Below are 13,688 nucleotides of genomic sequence, written 5' to 3'. Positions count from 1 at the left end.
AATGTCCAGCTTTAACACTTGGTCAAGCAAGGCAGCAGCCCAACATTTAGGAAGCCCAAAAACTACACCAACTTGACAGAAGAAAATACATCCTCACAACAGATACCAAAAAACGAAATTCACTTTTGTCAAGTTTGAACATAATCGGCTCGAAAATAAATCTAAACCGATTCTATTTCACCGAATCTAATTCTTTCCTGTGATTCAAGTTAACCAGAGATATGTACCAGGATTTCGAAATATTTTCAACTGAGACAGTTTGGCCGAGTGGTCTAAGGCGCCAGATTTAGGCTCTGGTCCGAAAGGGCGTGGGTTCAAATCCCACAGCTGTCATAATTTTTAGAAAATTATCTACCAAGTGATTTCATATCTGCTATCCAAAAGCTCAGTACATCAATTTATGAGTTTAACAATGGCAGCCACAAGCTCCTCAATTCAAAACCAATCAATTCACTCCCTTCTTTCATCTTCTCCCATCAAAGTTCCCAACTTTAAGCCTCTCTTTTGGCCATGGCAAAAGGTGAATTCTTTTTTTTTTTTTTTCCTTAAAATTCTCTCTTATGTGTGTATTGCTAGAATGGAATCTGATCATGTTTTTGTGTTGTGAACTGTTTGATGGAAGCAGAAGAAGGTGAAGATGGGTCCACTAACTGTGTCTCCAATGGGGTTTGGGACATGGGCTTGGGGGAATCAGCTTTTGTGGGGATATCAAGAATCCATGGATGATGAGCTTCAACAGATATTCAATCTTGCTGTTGAGAATGGTGTTAATCTTTTCGATACGGCGGATTCTTATGGAACTGGGAAGTTAAATGGCCAGAGTGAAAAGCTTCTGGGCAAGTTCATTAGGGAGTATCAAGGTTATCTTTCTGAATTCACTTTTTTTTTTTTGCCTCTTGTTTGCATATTGTTGTGAGGGACTGTGTGTTGCGCGGGGGTTAGTCTGCATATTGTTTGCGCTTTAACTCCATTTGCTATGAACATTGTAAAGTTATTAGCGGGAAATTGGTGACCCTTTGATGTTGGAGGGGGGGGGGGGTGAATTCTTGTAATTTGATCTTTGGGTACATATTTTCTAATAACGCTTGGGGCGGGGAGGAGGGGAGTCGATGTCTCTATATATTAGTAATGTTCTTTGCATAATTACAATAGTGGTGATTCTTTGAGTCTAGTTGCTAGTTCCGTTTGAGGAGGGGTAGGGGCTTTGTCGGTTTTTTATCTATTTAGAAAATTTAATCTTTGTACAATTATAGGCGAATAACCCTACCCTTTGATTCTAGTTGCTTTGGGGATTGGGGTGTTTGGAGTCTATATAGAAATTTAAACGCGGACAGGATGCATCTTAGCATAACTTATAACTAAAAGCAAAGAATAGCAACCCTCTGATTCTAGCCAATGGTTTGCTTGACTATAACTAGGACGAAAGCAGGAAGCAGACGATGTTGTGATTGCCACGAAGTTTGCTGCATATCCATGGCGTCTTACACCTGGACAATTTGTCAATGCTTGCAAGTATATTTTTCCTTTTCCAACTTATTTTGAGTGCCACTTTATATTTATATATTTGTAAAATATTTGCACCAATTAATTAAGCTAAAGAGTAACGATTACACAATCAAAGTTAGAGAGGTATTTGTATTCTGAAACCTAAAAACACCATGTATGATGTACATATGTAGAGTGTCAAAACGTACCTGTTGGCCTTTGATACTCTTTTAAATTGTAATAGTCTTTCAGGGGTTCTCTGGATAGGATGCAAATTGAGCAAATAGGAATTGGACAATTGCACTGGTCAACAGCAAACTATGCACCTCTACAGGAGAAAGCACTTTGGGATGGTTTAGTGGCAATGTATGACAAGGTTACCATGAAATTGTTAATGCCAATAATTTACCAGAAGTTCATCTAACCAGTCGCATTCATTCGTCGGTTTGAATTTTTATTAATGTTGCATTTCTAGAACTGTAAGTTTTGGGACCGAAGGAATATTCTTTAACAGTGTCACACCATTTTCCTTAAGTGGGAGGTTGAGGTTTCATGTCTCCGTGAAGTCTGTGAGTTGGGTACCGGATCTCTTCAAAATCTTCACTTGCCTAAAAAAACCTGGATATGGCCAATATAAGTTAGATTGATAATCACTACTAGTATGAGCATACTTCCAAGGTGTCATCAGGTCAAGATATGTAGTCAACCTAGCTCATCAAATTCTTTTTTAATATATAGATGATTTTGAACTCTCTTGTAACGGTTGTCTTCTGGCTTGTATGCTGTATAGACAACAACATACTGTCATATAAAATTACAAAATTGCAACTTAATCAATTTGCACTGTACTCATAGTATAATCATGCAGGGTTTAGTTCAGGCAGTTGGGGTGAGTAATTACGGGCCAAAGCAGCTCCTCAAGATATATGAATATCTTCAAGCACGTGGAGTCCCCTTGTGTTCTGCTCAGGTTTCACATTTTTTTTTCACGGCGCTCTCATATGGAGATTGTTGAATTTTTTTCATTACCTTTATGGCTTCATTGATATGATCCGAGGTGTAAGTTAATGCACACGACAGTTCTTCGTAGCCTAGGAGTTGCTGAATGAATCATGACAATTTTTAAACTGTCCAGCTATATCAATAGCTTATAACCCTGATAATCTCTCTATTATCATAGTAACTGTTAGTAGACATGCCCATTAATAGTCTAGTAGCCCCAAGACAGAAAAGAAAAACCTTCTGCGGAATCATGAAATAATAATATCTTGGAGTAAAAGCCTCTTATATATTGCTCATCAGTTCCATATAGCACCGTGGCTTTAATATTAATAAAGACATATAGTTATTTACTTTGAAGTAACCAAGTAAAAGAAAACCAAGAATGATGTAATAGAAGTATAAAAGAGGAGTGAAATTTTTGTAAATTATAATAGATGTCCCCATGATATATCTTTACAGTTGTACTCATCTTACCTTTACCTGTGTAGCTGACCCTCATTATATATTATTACTCTTATCGTATTACAATGCAGGTTCAATTTTCATTATTGAGTATGGGAGAGGATCAGATGGAGATCAAGACTATATGTGATTCTCTTGGTATTCGTTTAATTTCCTACAGTCCTTTGGGACTTGGTATGCTTACTGGGAAATATACACCTTCTACTCTTCCAAGTGGACCGAGGTACAAGATCATCTGTCACTAATGTTTTCCGAATTTAAATTGGAGAATGAAGTAACACTATTAGTCCTTAATTAGGATTGCATCGAGCAATAACATATTTTTTTTACTTTAAAAGTTGGTTCCTTTTATACAGGGGCCTCCTATTTAAACAAATTATACCCGGACTGGAACCTCTACTCGATTCCCTAGGTAAAATTGCTCAAAGAAGACGGAAGACTATACCGCAGGTATGTCTTTGTCATTCATCAATATATAGTCGCTTCACAGCCAAACTGGTGGGAAGGCTAGTTTAACATGGAATCACATTACACGGTCAAATTTGTCAGAATACCTGCTAGCCAATGATGCTTATTTTCTTCGTATACCTAATACCTCAATTACGGTGTATCACTTACATTCAACCATAGTAGCAACTTTGGCACACCAAGGCCTATGCACTACAATTTGGCACTAGAAAGTCACTATCTAGGAATAGGAGCCGGGTCGGTGAATCTCCATGAAAAATGAACAAAATACCACAGTTTCGCCAAGATTTGACTAAAATAAAACATTTGAAAGGGGGACTATTTTACAACATTGGATATGCATTTCACGAATGTGTTAACAGCAGAAAAGGGAACATGGTCCCTATTTTGTGGTAGAAGGGCCTTAAATCTCCTCACCATTCACAATGCTAATTCTTTTATTATAACAAGTACTTGTAGTATCACTTGGTCATTTGATGTAAAAGAACCTTGATTATTAGGTCGCGATAAACTGGTGCATCAGCAAGGGTACTGTTCCAATCCCTGGAGTGAAGACACTGAAACAAGCCAGAGAAAATTTAGGTGCTCTTGGCTGGTATCTTAGTTCAGACGAGGTACTCGAGTTAGAATCAGCTGCTCGTGAGTCTCCACGTAAAATGATACAGAATGTTTTCCAGACAAGGTATGCTTACTAGGCAGATTAAATTTCCATGGCTAACGTCATGATAAACACTTATTCGACATTGTGATCTTTTATTTTTCTGTTTTCTTTCGGAACCACAGATGAAGTCAGGAAATGCTGAAGCAAATATCAGAGAATCAAAGGCAAATGAAGGTTGGGATGAACTTCGCTGAAATGCTTGTGGAACTCCATTGACTCTTAAAGCATGAGATATTTTATAGCATTGTGGAGGCAGGATGCATTTGTGAAGTTCATGCAGTTGGGCAATGTAAACTTGTGTCATCCTCTTTTTGCCCAACAAACTTGTATCCATTAATGTATATACAATGACCACCTAGAATAAAAAATAAAAATAAAATGACTACCTAAAATATAAGAAATGAGAAAATTACTTAAAATTTTAGGTAAGCAGAGCTATATTGATTCTCGAAAATATAGTAAAATAATGATTATATAACATATAAGTAATAAAATATTGTTTTACTCCAATATTCATAAAATTTAATAATACATTTATTATTATGTATAATTACCTATCACACACACATATATAATTAAAATATTTAAAGAAACGGTAATATAGAATATTAAATTTGTACCTAACTCATTAAGTTGATTTGAATTTTTCTAATCTGTTATTCATAATGTGATTAACTAGTTGAAAAGAGGGCCGAATTGGTCTGCTTTGATCAGTTTCGTAAAATGGTTTTAATATAATTTGAAAGTGTAGAAGAGAGATAGTTCTTTAACTTAGATATTTGTTCAATTTTAAAAGCTCAAAGATATTTAATACATCCACAGATATTCAGATTTATTGAATGAAGATTTTACGTGTGCATCTTTAATTCTAAAATTTGATTATATGTATCAGATTTTCTATCAATTTATGAGATTTTGCACAAATTTAATACTCCATTTCTTCTGATTTGTAATCATATCTGAATTTTCATAATTAAATTTATCAAAATTTAAATTGAATACAATATGTAAAATCGTGTTCGACCAATTTTTCACTGCAACATAAATAATACGTTACAATTTAATCAAATTTAAAAATATTATCATTTATTTCATAAATTTAAGTTATAATTATAAAATTTCATTTTTAATATCATAATAATGAAAAATCTTGATAATATATGATAATTGATAAATTATTAATTTTTATAATTAATATTTAATCTCTCAAAACCACTAAATTTTACTTGCACCTAATCTTATGACAAGTATTGACAACAAAACTACTTGGCGAGATTTGTAATAATCTCAATAAATAAAAAGAAAGGTAGACAAATAAAAAGAGTGGTGAGAGAGAAAAAGGAAAGTAAAGTACTAGTCCATCTCCTACTAACTAGTCGTAAAAAGCAGTTGAGACAAGTTTGAGTAGTTGGTTATGCTGCATTTTTCATTAACACCATCTTTATTATTATCATTTTTATATTCTCCTTCATTTCCGGCGCCGGAGCTGCCGGAATTTCTGCCGCCGGCGTCTTCACGTGCCAATGCTCCCGCCTGGCCTCGACCCTTTTGTCAGTTTTGAAAAATAAAACGGCCCATCAAGTTGTTTTAGCGGTTAGAAGGCTGGAAATTGGTCTTTAGATTTTTTCGAGATTTGAGATATAGATATAAAGAGAGATTTGTGTGTGTATGTAGAGGTTGCGGATAAATGAAAGCTTTAAGACGAAGTCAAACTGCCTCGTCGTCTTCTTCATCGTCGTCTTCGAAACCGTCTTCTTGGATTCATTTGAGATCAGTTTTGTTTATTGTTGCGTCGTCTTCTCCTGCGTCTTCTTGCTCTACTTCTGATCGGTGAGTAGGCTTATTTTGTTGTTTATGTGTTTTTTTATAGTGTTATGTTTTTATATCTGTCTGTGCAATTTAGATCTTGATCTCAATTGCTTTAGTTTTGTTCAGCTCAATCTTAATTCATTTCACTGTTCTTAGGTTATTATATATACTTGTCGATTAGAAAGGCCGAGTCTTAATTTGGGGGGGGGGGGGGGGGGGGGGGTGGTTATTATGTTTTAGTACTTGAATGTAGGCCTGTAAATGGATCGGATATCCGATCCGACCCGATCCGATCCGTGGTTAAATAAATGGATATGGATCCTTATTAAAAAAATCCGATCCGATAATAATCCGATCCGATAATAATCCGGTCCGATAAAGAATGGATATGGATATGGTCAAATCCGATCTGTTAAAGATCCGATCCGATTCATGCTTAACTATATTATATATTATATATTATTTTGTATTATAATATAATATATTATTATTAATATATTACATACAATATAAAATTTCCTAAAAATACAAGACAAAACCCTAAATCATATTATCTTATAATCGATCAGCCGCTCCTAATTTTTGACATGACTCTCACTCTTGTTATCCGGTTAATCCAATAATCACTCTTTTTTTTATGTATAGTGGGTATAATTAAACACAGGAGCTAACTCTTCCACTTAAAACCTCCTCAATCACCTGGTTCCGTATTTAAGAGATATTTATCGATTTTAATCCTTATTAATAGAGGAGCAAATCATAATTTGATTCCTCCAAAAGTATTAAGCAACTTATTTATTATTTTTCTATTTACTTGATAAGTTTTTATAGGAACAACCAACAAAGTTTTTATTAAATACTGTTTTGTTAGTTTTTTTACCTATTACGCTAAATTTTATGAATTAATATAGTTAGAAAATATCACTTTTTTTGTATGGAAGTTAAAATATTGTTCACGGTGAAAAAATATATTTCATAATTTTTAGTGGATCGGGGCTCCGATCCGATTATCCATGATCCGAGTGGACCGGATATGGATTGACTTGTAAAATATCCGACTCCTGATCCGATCCGATCCGAATCCGATATATTTAAATGGATTAGGATATGGATTTAGCTAGATCCGATCCATATCCGATCCGTTTACAGGCCTACTTGAATGTAGTAATTTGTTAGGTAATCGAAACTTTAAGATCGTGGATTATTCAAGCTAGGATTCGCTCTTAAGGCCTCTAGTGGGTTCAGTTTCTCAGTAAAATTGGGTCATCGTAGTCTGCCTAAATAGTAGACACAAATGATAGATACAAGAATACCGAATTTTGGAATTTTGGTGTAGGAAGTATAATAGGCTACAATGATAGGTAAGAAAACAAACCTAATCGATCATCCCTAATAAATTTCTACTTATTGTACTAACCACTTATATAAACTTCTACTTATTCTTCTAATCACTAGATAACAATATATAGTTCAGCAATAATTCAAAGCAATATTCAAGTAACTTTGTATTATCTTCAACAATGTATATAGACTTTTAGCTTTTATTGTTAGATACTTACCTTTTAATGTTTCATGTCTCATTTTGGTCCTTTGGGCTGTTTATTATACAGAAGGTATAGCAAGGTATTTTTAAATTGTAAGCATTCCTGTTAAGTTAAAAACGTGACATGAATATTATCAAGAAATAGTCTTCCACTTTGAGAACCTTGAGGCTTGAGCATCTGTTAACTCCATCAGTTTGATGGTTGTTCAAGTGACAAGTTGTTTTTGGTTTAATGTATAGGCTACTATTAAAGTCTACTTTGTAACAGGCAGTTTACTAACATTAATTATGCACAATGAGAGAATTGCCTATTTATTTACGACATGACCTCTTATTGTTTTGACTGAATATTAAGATGCAATTTGTTCTGCTTTTTACTTATTTATCTTCATCTGTTATATCAAATGCACCGGAAACATTCTAGGATTAAGGAGTTGGAATTTATTTCTGAAATGTTTGTGCCATTTACTTTGACAGAACACTCCAACATTCTAGGATTAAGGAGTTGGAATTTATTTCTGAAATGTTTGTGCCATTTACTTTAACAGAACATTCTACCTGACTCCGGTTTTATGGTCCAAAAATTACCTGTTGCACCTAAATTAGAAGTGTGGAAACTGAAGTTTATTGACCTAAAGTTTTTAAACTCATAGTAGACATATGGATTGTTGACTTGGGGATTCTTGAAGAATAATTTTATTAATATATTGGTGGAATTTGTTTGCCATATCATCTCTTCTTATTCATCTTTAAGATCAGAAATTGTTTAGAGAATCAATAAAGGGTATAAGTATAAATAAAAACGTCAAGCGATTTATCATAACAATGTGTAGAGGTTGCGAGTGTTTCTAATTTAGTGTAGTAGCCAAAACATTGCTATAGCGTAGAGTATTTGGTTTTCTTTAAAGCTTATTTTGAAGTACGGCTTCAGGCTTCTGTTTCAATTTGGACTAGTTTATTAATTTAATAACAAAGTGGAAGAATATAGCAAAATATAGAAGGCCCTTCTTCTAGACGTGGCTAGACAGCCAAAGATGGCGAGTGTTCTCCTTTGATGATATATCTGTTAGTGCAGCTGATTTTCAATTTATGTGAGATATGTAAGGTAGCGGAATGCAAAATAACCCTTGAGCACATATATACATGTTTCTTCTTAACGATATAAAAATCTTGGGCTGGGACTAGTAGTTCCTGGAATCTTTGAGCTGAATGCATTTTGTGTTCTAATGCTTAGACACAGTGCATGATTGAAGCATTCTTCTCCATCACTTTATTTATGGCACATCTCAAGAAATGGTTTTGTGCAAATAAATTTGGGCTAAGGTCTTGGTAGTGGAACTAGTTTAAAGATTCTTTAGGTATTAAATACTATTGTTTGTAGTTCAATTCTAATTCACATACAATTTCAGGAATCGTCTAAAATCTCCATGGTCGCACAGAAAGAGAAAACGTGCCTTAACACCTCACCAATGGAGTAGGTTGTTTACACCAGAAGGAAAACTTCGTGATGGCGGGGTTCGAGTTTTGAAGAAAATACGCAGTGGGGTAATCCACTTTCCATCCTAATGTCATGAAACATAATATTAAGAGTTCCCTTATAAAATTAACCTAATTCTTTTAAATCATTGTTCCAATGAATATCATTGTAGGGTGTTCATCCAAATCTAAGGGCAGAAGTATGGCCGTTTCTTCTTGGAGTGTAAGCATCTTCAACTTGATCACTATTTTGCAGAAGTGACTTTCATGCTGCATTTAGTTTTACGAATGTAGGTGCTCTTATATGTCGAGGAGAGAACATCCTCATGCTCAAGCATGCTAGTCACTCTCATTCCTAATCAAATTATATGTTGGAACTTGGGAATGCTATTTCTGTTCTTTTAAGTTTGACCTTCTGTCAGTTCAGTATGTATATATGTAACTTGTCCACTGTCAAGAATCGGCATAGACGCCAGGTTTCTTTGCATTCACTCTTTTACCAAACATAGCCAGCCACATAAAAGTCTTCATATACCTATAGCTAAAATAATCTCCCATAAAATAACTTGGAGTTCATTTCGGGGCAACTCTTTTTATCCTTTTCTTTGTTATGTTGGAAGACTATAACCGTGATTATTTTTCACCAGTCAATAACACTTGGATCAAGTTTGATGCTATGATATTGTGACTATTTAGTTTGTTTGGATTCATAAATACAGTATAAAATTTTTTAGACAAAAAGCTGTCGACTTAATGAAGACTAGGACACTCATGATAAAAATTGTTGTTTTGAGTTATCATTGTTGTTAATTTTTAATCTCGGCTTGCATGCACGGATGCGAATCAATTGCGAATTATAACTACGTTGCCTGACCAAATTTTTTTTTCTGTAGCTATGACTTGAATAGTTCCAAAGAGGAAAGAGATAATTTAAGAACCAAGAGGAGGTATGTTGAACTGTTTTCATAAAATTAATGTTACATGATATGGATGATTTTCATCTGTTACAGGCATTTTGTTAATATACTTATATTAATATATATAATATGTGGTTGTAGAAAGGAATATGAGAAACTGAGGAGGCATTGTCGCCGGCTTCTAAAGTTGAACAATACCAAATTAAAGTTAACGGAAACAGGTAGAACTAGCAACAGTGAAGAAGGTGGACATGTCATTCAAGGTAGGGATTCTGCTGATTCTGAAGATGTTGTCAGTGCTAGGGAATCTTTATCTAGTGAAGATATAAGCCCATCTGTTGAGTACTTAGACGACTTCAGTCATGCTGCACTAAATGGGTGTGATGGTTCGAAACGAATCACTGATCCTATTACTTCTGGGACTGAGTCATCAGACTCGGACTCCTCTGTAGATGTGGGCATTACTTTTTCCTCAGAGTGTAACGAGGAGAATGATCCTGAGATGCCCTCCAAAGACTCTCCAAACATGGAAAATCAGTCAAAAACCAGCACATCAGAAGATTTTGCTACTTGGCAGCGCATCATACGGCTAGATGCAATTCGTGCCAATGAAGAATGGGTACCATATTCTCCATCCCAGGCTGCAGTGTCAGAGGAAAGGGCAAGACGTGCAGCTGAGGTTGTCGGGCTTAAGGATTATGATCACCTTGAACCATACAAAATCTATCATGCTGCTCGACTTGTTGCTATTCTTGAAGCTTATGCTCTATACGACCCTGAAATTGGCTATTGCCAGGGGATGAGTGATCTACTTTCACCAATAATTACCGTGATGACAGAGGACCACGAAGCTTTCTGGTGTTTTGTTGGTTTCATGAAGAAGGCTCGACACAATTTCAGGCTTGATGAGGTCGGGATTCGAGGGCAATTGGAAAGAGTTTCTAAGATAATCAAATTTAAGGATTCCCATCTTTTTAAACATTTGGAAAAGCTTCAGGCAGAGGATTGCTTTTTCGTGTATAGGATGGTGGTGGTTCTTTTCAGAAGGGAATTAACTTTTGAGCAAACAATTTGCCTCTGGGAGGTAATGTGGGCAGATCAGGCAGCAATTCGAGCTGGAATCGGGAAGTCTGCTTGGAGTAGGATTAGACAACAAGCCCCACCAACAGAAGATCTGCTGCTTTATGCTGTTGCAGCATCTGTATTAAAAAAACGGAAACTTATTATAGAGAAGTACAGTAGCATGGATGAGATAGTTAGGGAATGTAATGGCATGGCAGGACATCTTGATGTATGGAAGCTCCTGGATGATGCACATAACTTGGTGGTCACCCTCCACAACAAGATCGAGAACCCCCTCCCTGACATAGATTAGGCCCGGAGGTTTTCCATTCGCTAAATTATCTCTGATACCGTCATCTGGACTTGTATTTTGAGGTCTGTCCTTTCTACTCTTAAAAACCGATGCTCCAAATGAGCAGTTGGGTGTTTACTATTTTAGTATTTTATGATTGTCATTTCGACACTACCTTGCGAGGACTAAAATATGTAGTACTTGTAGAAACATTCCACTGTTTTTTTTGGGAGGTGGAGGAATTGTGGATATCCGATCATTCTCTCGCCTGAACTTATAGGATTGGAACCATGATAATTGATAAATGATGTACATTTCTGCTGTCTATCGATGCTTTCAGCTGCAGATTATGTTTATGTAACATTGGCTTTCAGAGTTCAGGCCAGTTTTTACCATTGTGAGTAAAATGCACTGTGCACTGTGTAAAATTGTGATCAAGTTGAAGATGCTTACACTCCAAGAAGAAATGGCCATGCTTGTGCCCTTAAATTTGGATGAACACCCTACAATGATATTTATCAGAACAATAATTCAGAAGAATTGGATATATTTTTCAAAAGAACTCTTAATATTATGCTTCATGAAATTAAGACAGGGAATGAATTTCTTCAAAACTCGAACCCCGCCACCCCGAAGCTTCCCTTCTATTGTAAATAGCCTACTCCATTGCTGAGGTGTTAATGGGTTTGTTCTCTTCCTATTCGACCATGGAGATTTTAGACGACCCTTGAAATTGTATACGAGTTAAAGTAAACTTGAAACAATTTTTTTTTATGCTGTGAGTAATGATGGAGTTTACTATTTTCATTTTTGTGATTTGATTGAATTTCTGTTTTGGTTTTATATTTTCTAGCTAACAATCTTGATGATGATTTTTTCGACTATATCAGGACGAAAGCAATGTCTAGATAATAGCGATTGTCAATATCAATATATGCAGTGATATTTGCGTATATTGAAACTCTTGAGATTTTGATGATCACACTTATAACAATAAGCTGATAACATAAAATTAAGTTGTGATAGCTAGCTGAAATGATATGTATGCTTGTACTAACAACTAATACATTTTTAAGTTGATATTGTTCTGTCAGAAAGTTTACAGGGATGTAAATAGTTTTATCGCAGCATTTACAGAAATATACGCGGATAAAGATTAAAGTGCTAGTTTGAAAGAGATTAATTAGAAAGCAAATTTGTAAGGACTCTAACATATACATGCACTATATAAATATTAGAGCTCGTGGTTTTACAAAGGAGTTTCTAAAATCAGTTTTCCAAAATTGTAGGAGTTATATTTCAAATCGTTTTTATATTTTTAAATACTTCTACTTTCTCTAAACCATTTATATACAAACGTTCTAGTGAGTTGTTTTTCAACACTTACATTCTTTTACTCAGTAAAACATGTAGTGCTCAAACGTTCATGTTACAAGAAAATTAAACGTGAGATTGTTATAATCAAAAGCGTTAATAATTTGTTGGAATATGACTGTTAGTGGACTATGTATTAATATTTGAGTGTGTTTTCTTTGAGAGTTACAAGAACACACACCAAGTTTCAGAAATACAACACACGAATCTGTGAAATCTTTCTTTTGAGCTATAATATTTATATTTGTATATACTTATATTGAGAGTTTATAGTTTCAGTTGTATTCATTCACTTATATTGTATTGTTCAAGGTGTAAGTGTTTTGTTGCTGTGTATCCAGCTTGTACACAAGGGAACTAGTTGGCTAGAGAACAATATGCTTGTGAAGTATAGGTCTTAGAGAGCTTTTGGTTCAGAGTTCAGAAATTTCAGCAAGCTAATAACAGGAACATGGGTTGAATGGAGTTATATTATTTAATACTCCTTCCGTCCCATTTTAGTTGTCGCCTTTGTTTTTGTGCCGATCAAATTGACCAAAGTTTGACTGAGATTTATTAATATTTTATCAATTGAAAAATTAAAAATATATGTCACCGGAAATAACTTTTAATCTACTTTAAGATGTAATTTTCAATTTTTTAAAATAATGAAAGAATGATTTATAATCTCTGGTCAAAGATTAGTCAATTTGACCGATAGAAATAGAAATGTGACAATTAAAATGGGACGGAGGAAGTATTATAATTTTAATATTTCAATGATTAATAATATAACCAATACGGTTGGTGGTCAAACCTGAGAATTTTTTAAACCTGACTAAAATTCTCTGTGTTCTTAGCTTACTGTTTATACTGCTTTGCATTGTATATTCATTGTTAGCTAACTTACAATTTATCTTGAATCTTAATAGTAAGCTGTCAGTTAATTGTTTGATAACTTATAAAAATTGAATATATTAGCCATAACACCTATTCACACCCTATAATTTCATATATATATTTATGTGGTGAAATGTGTCTCAAAAATTCAAAATTTAAAGTACAATAAGAAGAATAAAGATCAACTAGGTTATGGTGTTAGAGAATTTCATATATTTATTTTTATGAGATTAATATATATTGATGAATATATATTAA

General features: G+C 34.5%; 2 protein-coding genes and 1 non-coding gene across 3 annotated transcripts; all 3 read left to right on the top strand.

Annotated features, from left to right (window-relative positions):
- The first annotated feature begins 253 nt into the window (after window positions 1-253).
- Window positions 254-333, top strand: TRNAL-UAG (transfer RNA leucine (anticodon UAG)). Its single transcript has one exon. It is a non-coding gene; the product is annotated as a tRNA-Leu (tRNA).
- LOC108210442 (pyridoxal reductase, chloroplastic) lies at window positions 327-4,497 on the top strand. The gene is made up of 9 exons (XM_017381725.2): window positions 327-520; window positions 626-860; window positions 1,419-1,512; window positions 1,738-1,861; window positions 2,354-2,455; window positions 3,021-3,172; window positions 3,306-3,399; window positions 3,918-4,099; window positions 4,201-4,497. The coding sequence occupies exons 1-9, from the start codon at window positions 401-403 to the stop codon at window positions 4,202-4,204; spliced, it is 1,107 nt and encodes a 368-aa protein (XP_017237214.1). The 5' UTR covers window positions 327-400; the 3' UTR covers window positions 4,205-4,497.
- Window positions 4,498-5,404: 907 nt separating this feature from the next.
- LOC108213969 (rab GTPase-activating protein 22-like) lies at window positions 5,405-11,504 on the top strand. The gene is made up of 5 exons (XM_017385754.2): window positions 5,405-5,908; window positions 8,840-8,975; window positions 9,080-9,129; window positions 9,800-9,853; window positions 9,965-11,504. Exons 1-5 carry the CDS (start codon window positions 5,766-5,768, stop codon window positions 11,196-11,198), a joined length of 1,617 nt encoding a protein of 538 aa, XP_017241243.1. The 5' UTR covers window positions 5,405-5,765; the 3' UTR covers window positions 11,199-11,504.
- Window positions 11,505-13,688: the final 2,184 nt, after the last annotated feature.

This window comes from Daucus carota, chromosome 3, assembly GCF_001625215.2.
Source record: "Daucus carota subsp. sativus chromosome 3, DH1 v3.0, whole genome shotgun sequence".
NCBI lineage: Eukaryota > Viridiplantae > Streptophyta > Magnoliopsida > Apiales > Apiaceae > Daucus > Daucus carota.
Note: the sequence above shows the minus strand (reverse complement) of the source record. Positions and strands in the feature narration are given on the sequence as shown.

Excerpts from the sequence above, each read along its gene's own strand:
- LOC108210442 (XM_017381725.2), top strand. The coding sequence starts at position 401 with ATGAGTTTAACAATGGCAGCCACAAGCTCCTCAATTCAAAACCAATCA. Across the intron at positions 1,513-1,737 it reads CAATTTGTCAATGCTTGCAA|GGGTTCTCTGGATAGGATGC; the intron begins GTATATTTTTCC and ends ATAGTCTTTCAG. Across the intron at positions 2,456-3,020 it reads TCCCCTTGTGTTCTGCTCAG|GTTCAATTTTCATTATTGAG; the intron begins GTTTCACATTTT and ends ATTACAATGCAG.
- LOC108213969 (XM_017385754.2), top strand. The coding sequence starts at position 5,766 with ATGAAAGCTTTAAGACGAAGTCAAACTGCCTCGTCGTCTTCTTCATCG. Across the intron at positions 9,130-9,799 it reads TGGCCGTTTCTTCTTGGAGT|CTATGACTTGAATAGTTCCA; the intron begins GTAAGCATCTTC and ends TTTTTTCTGTAG. Across the intron at positions 9,854-9,964 it reads AATTTAAGAACCAAGAGGAG|AAAGGAATATGAGAAACTGA; the intron begins GTATGTTGAACT and ends ATGTGGTTGTAG.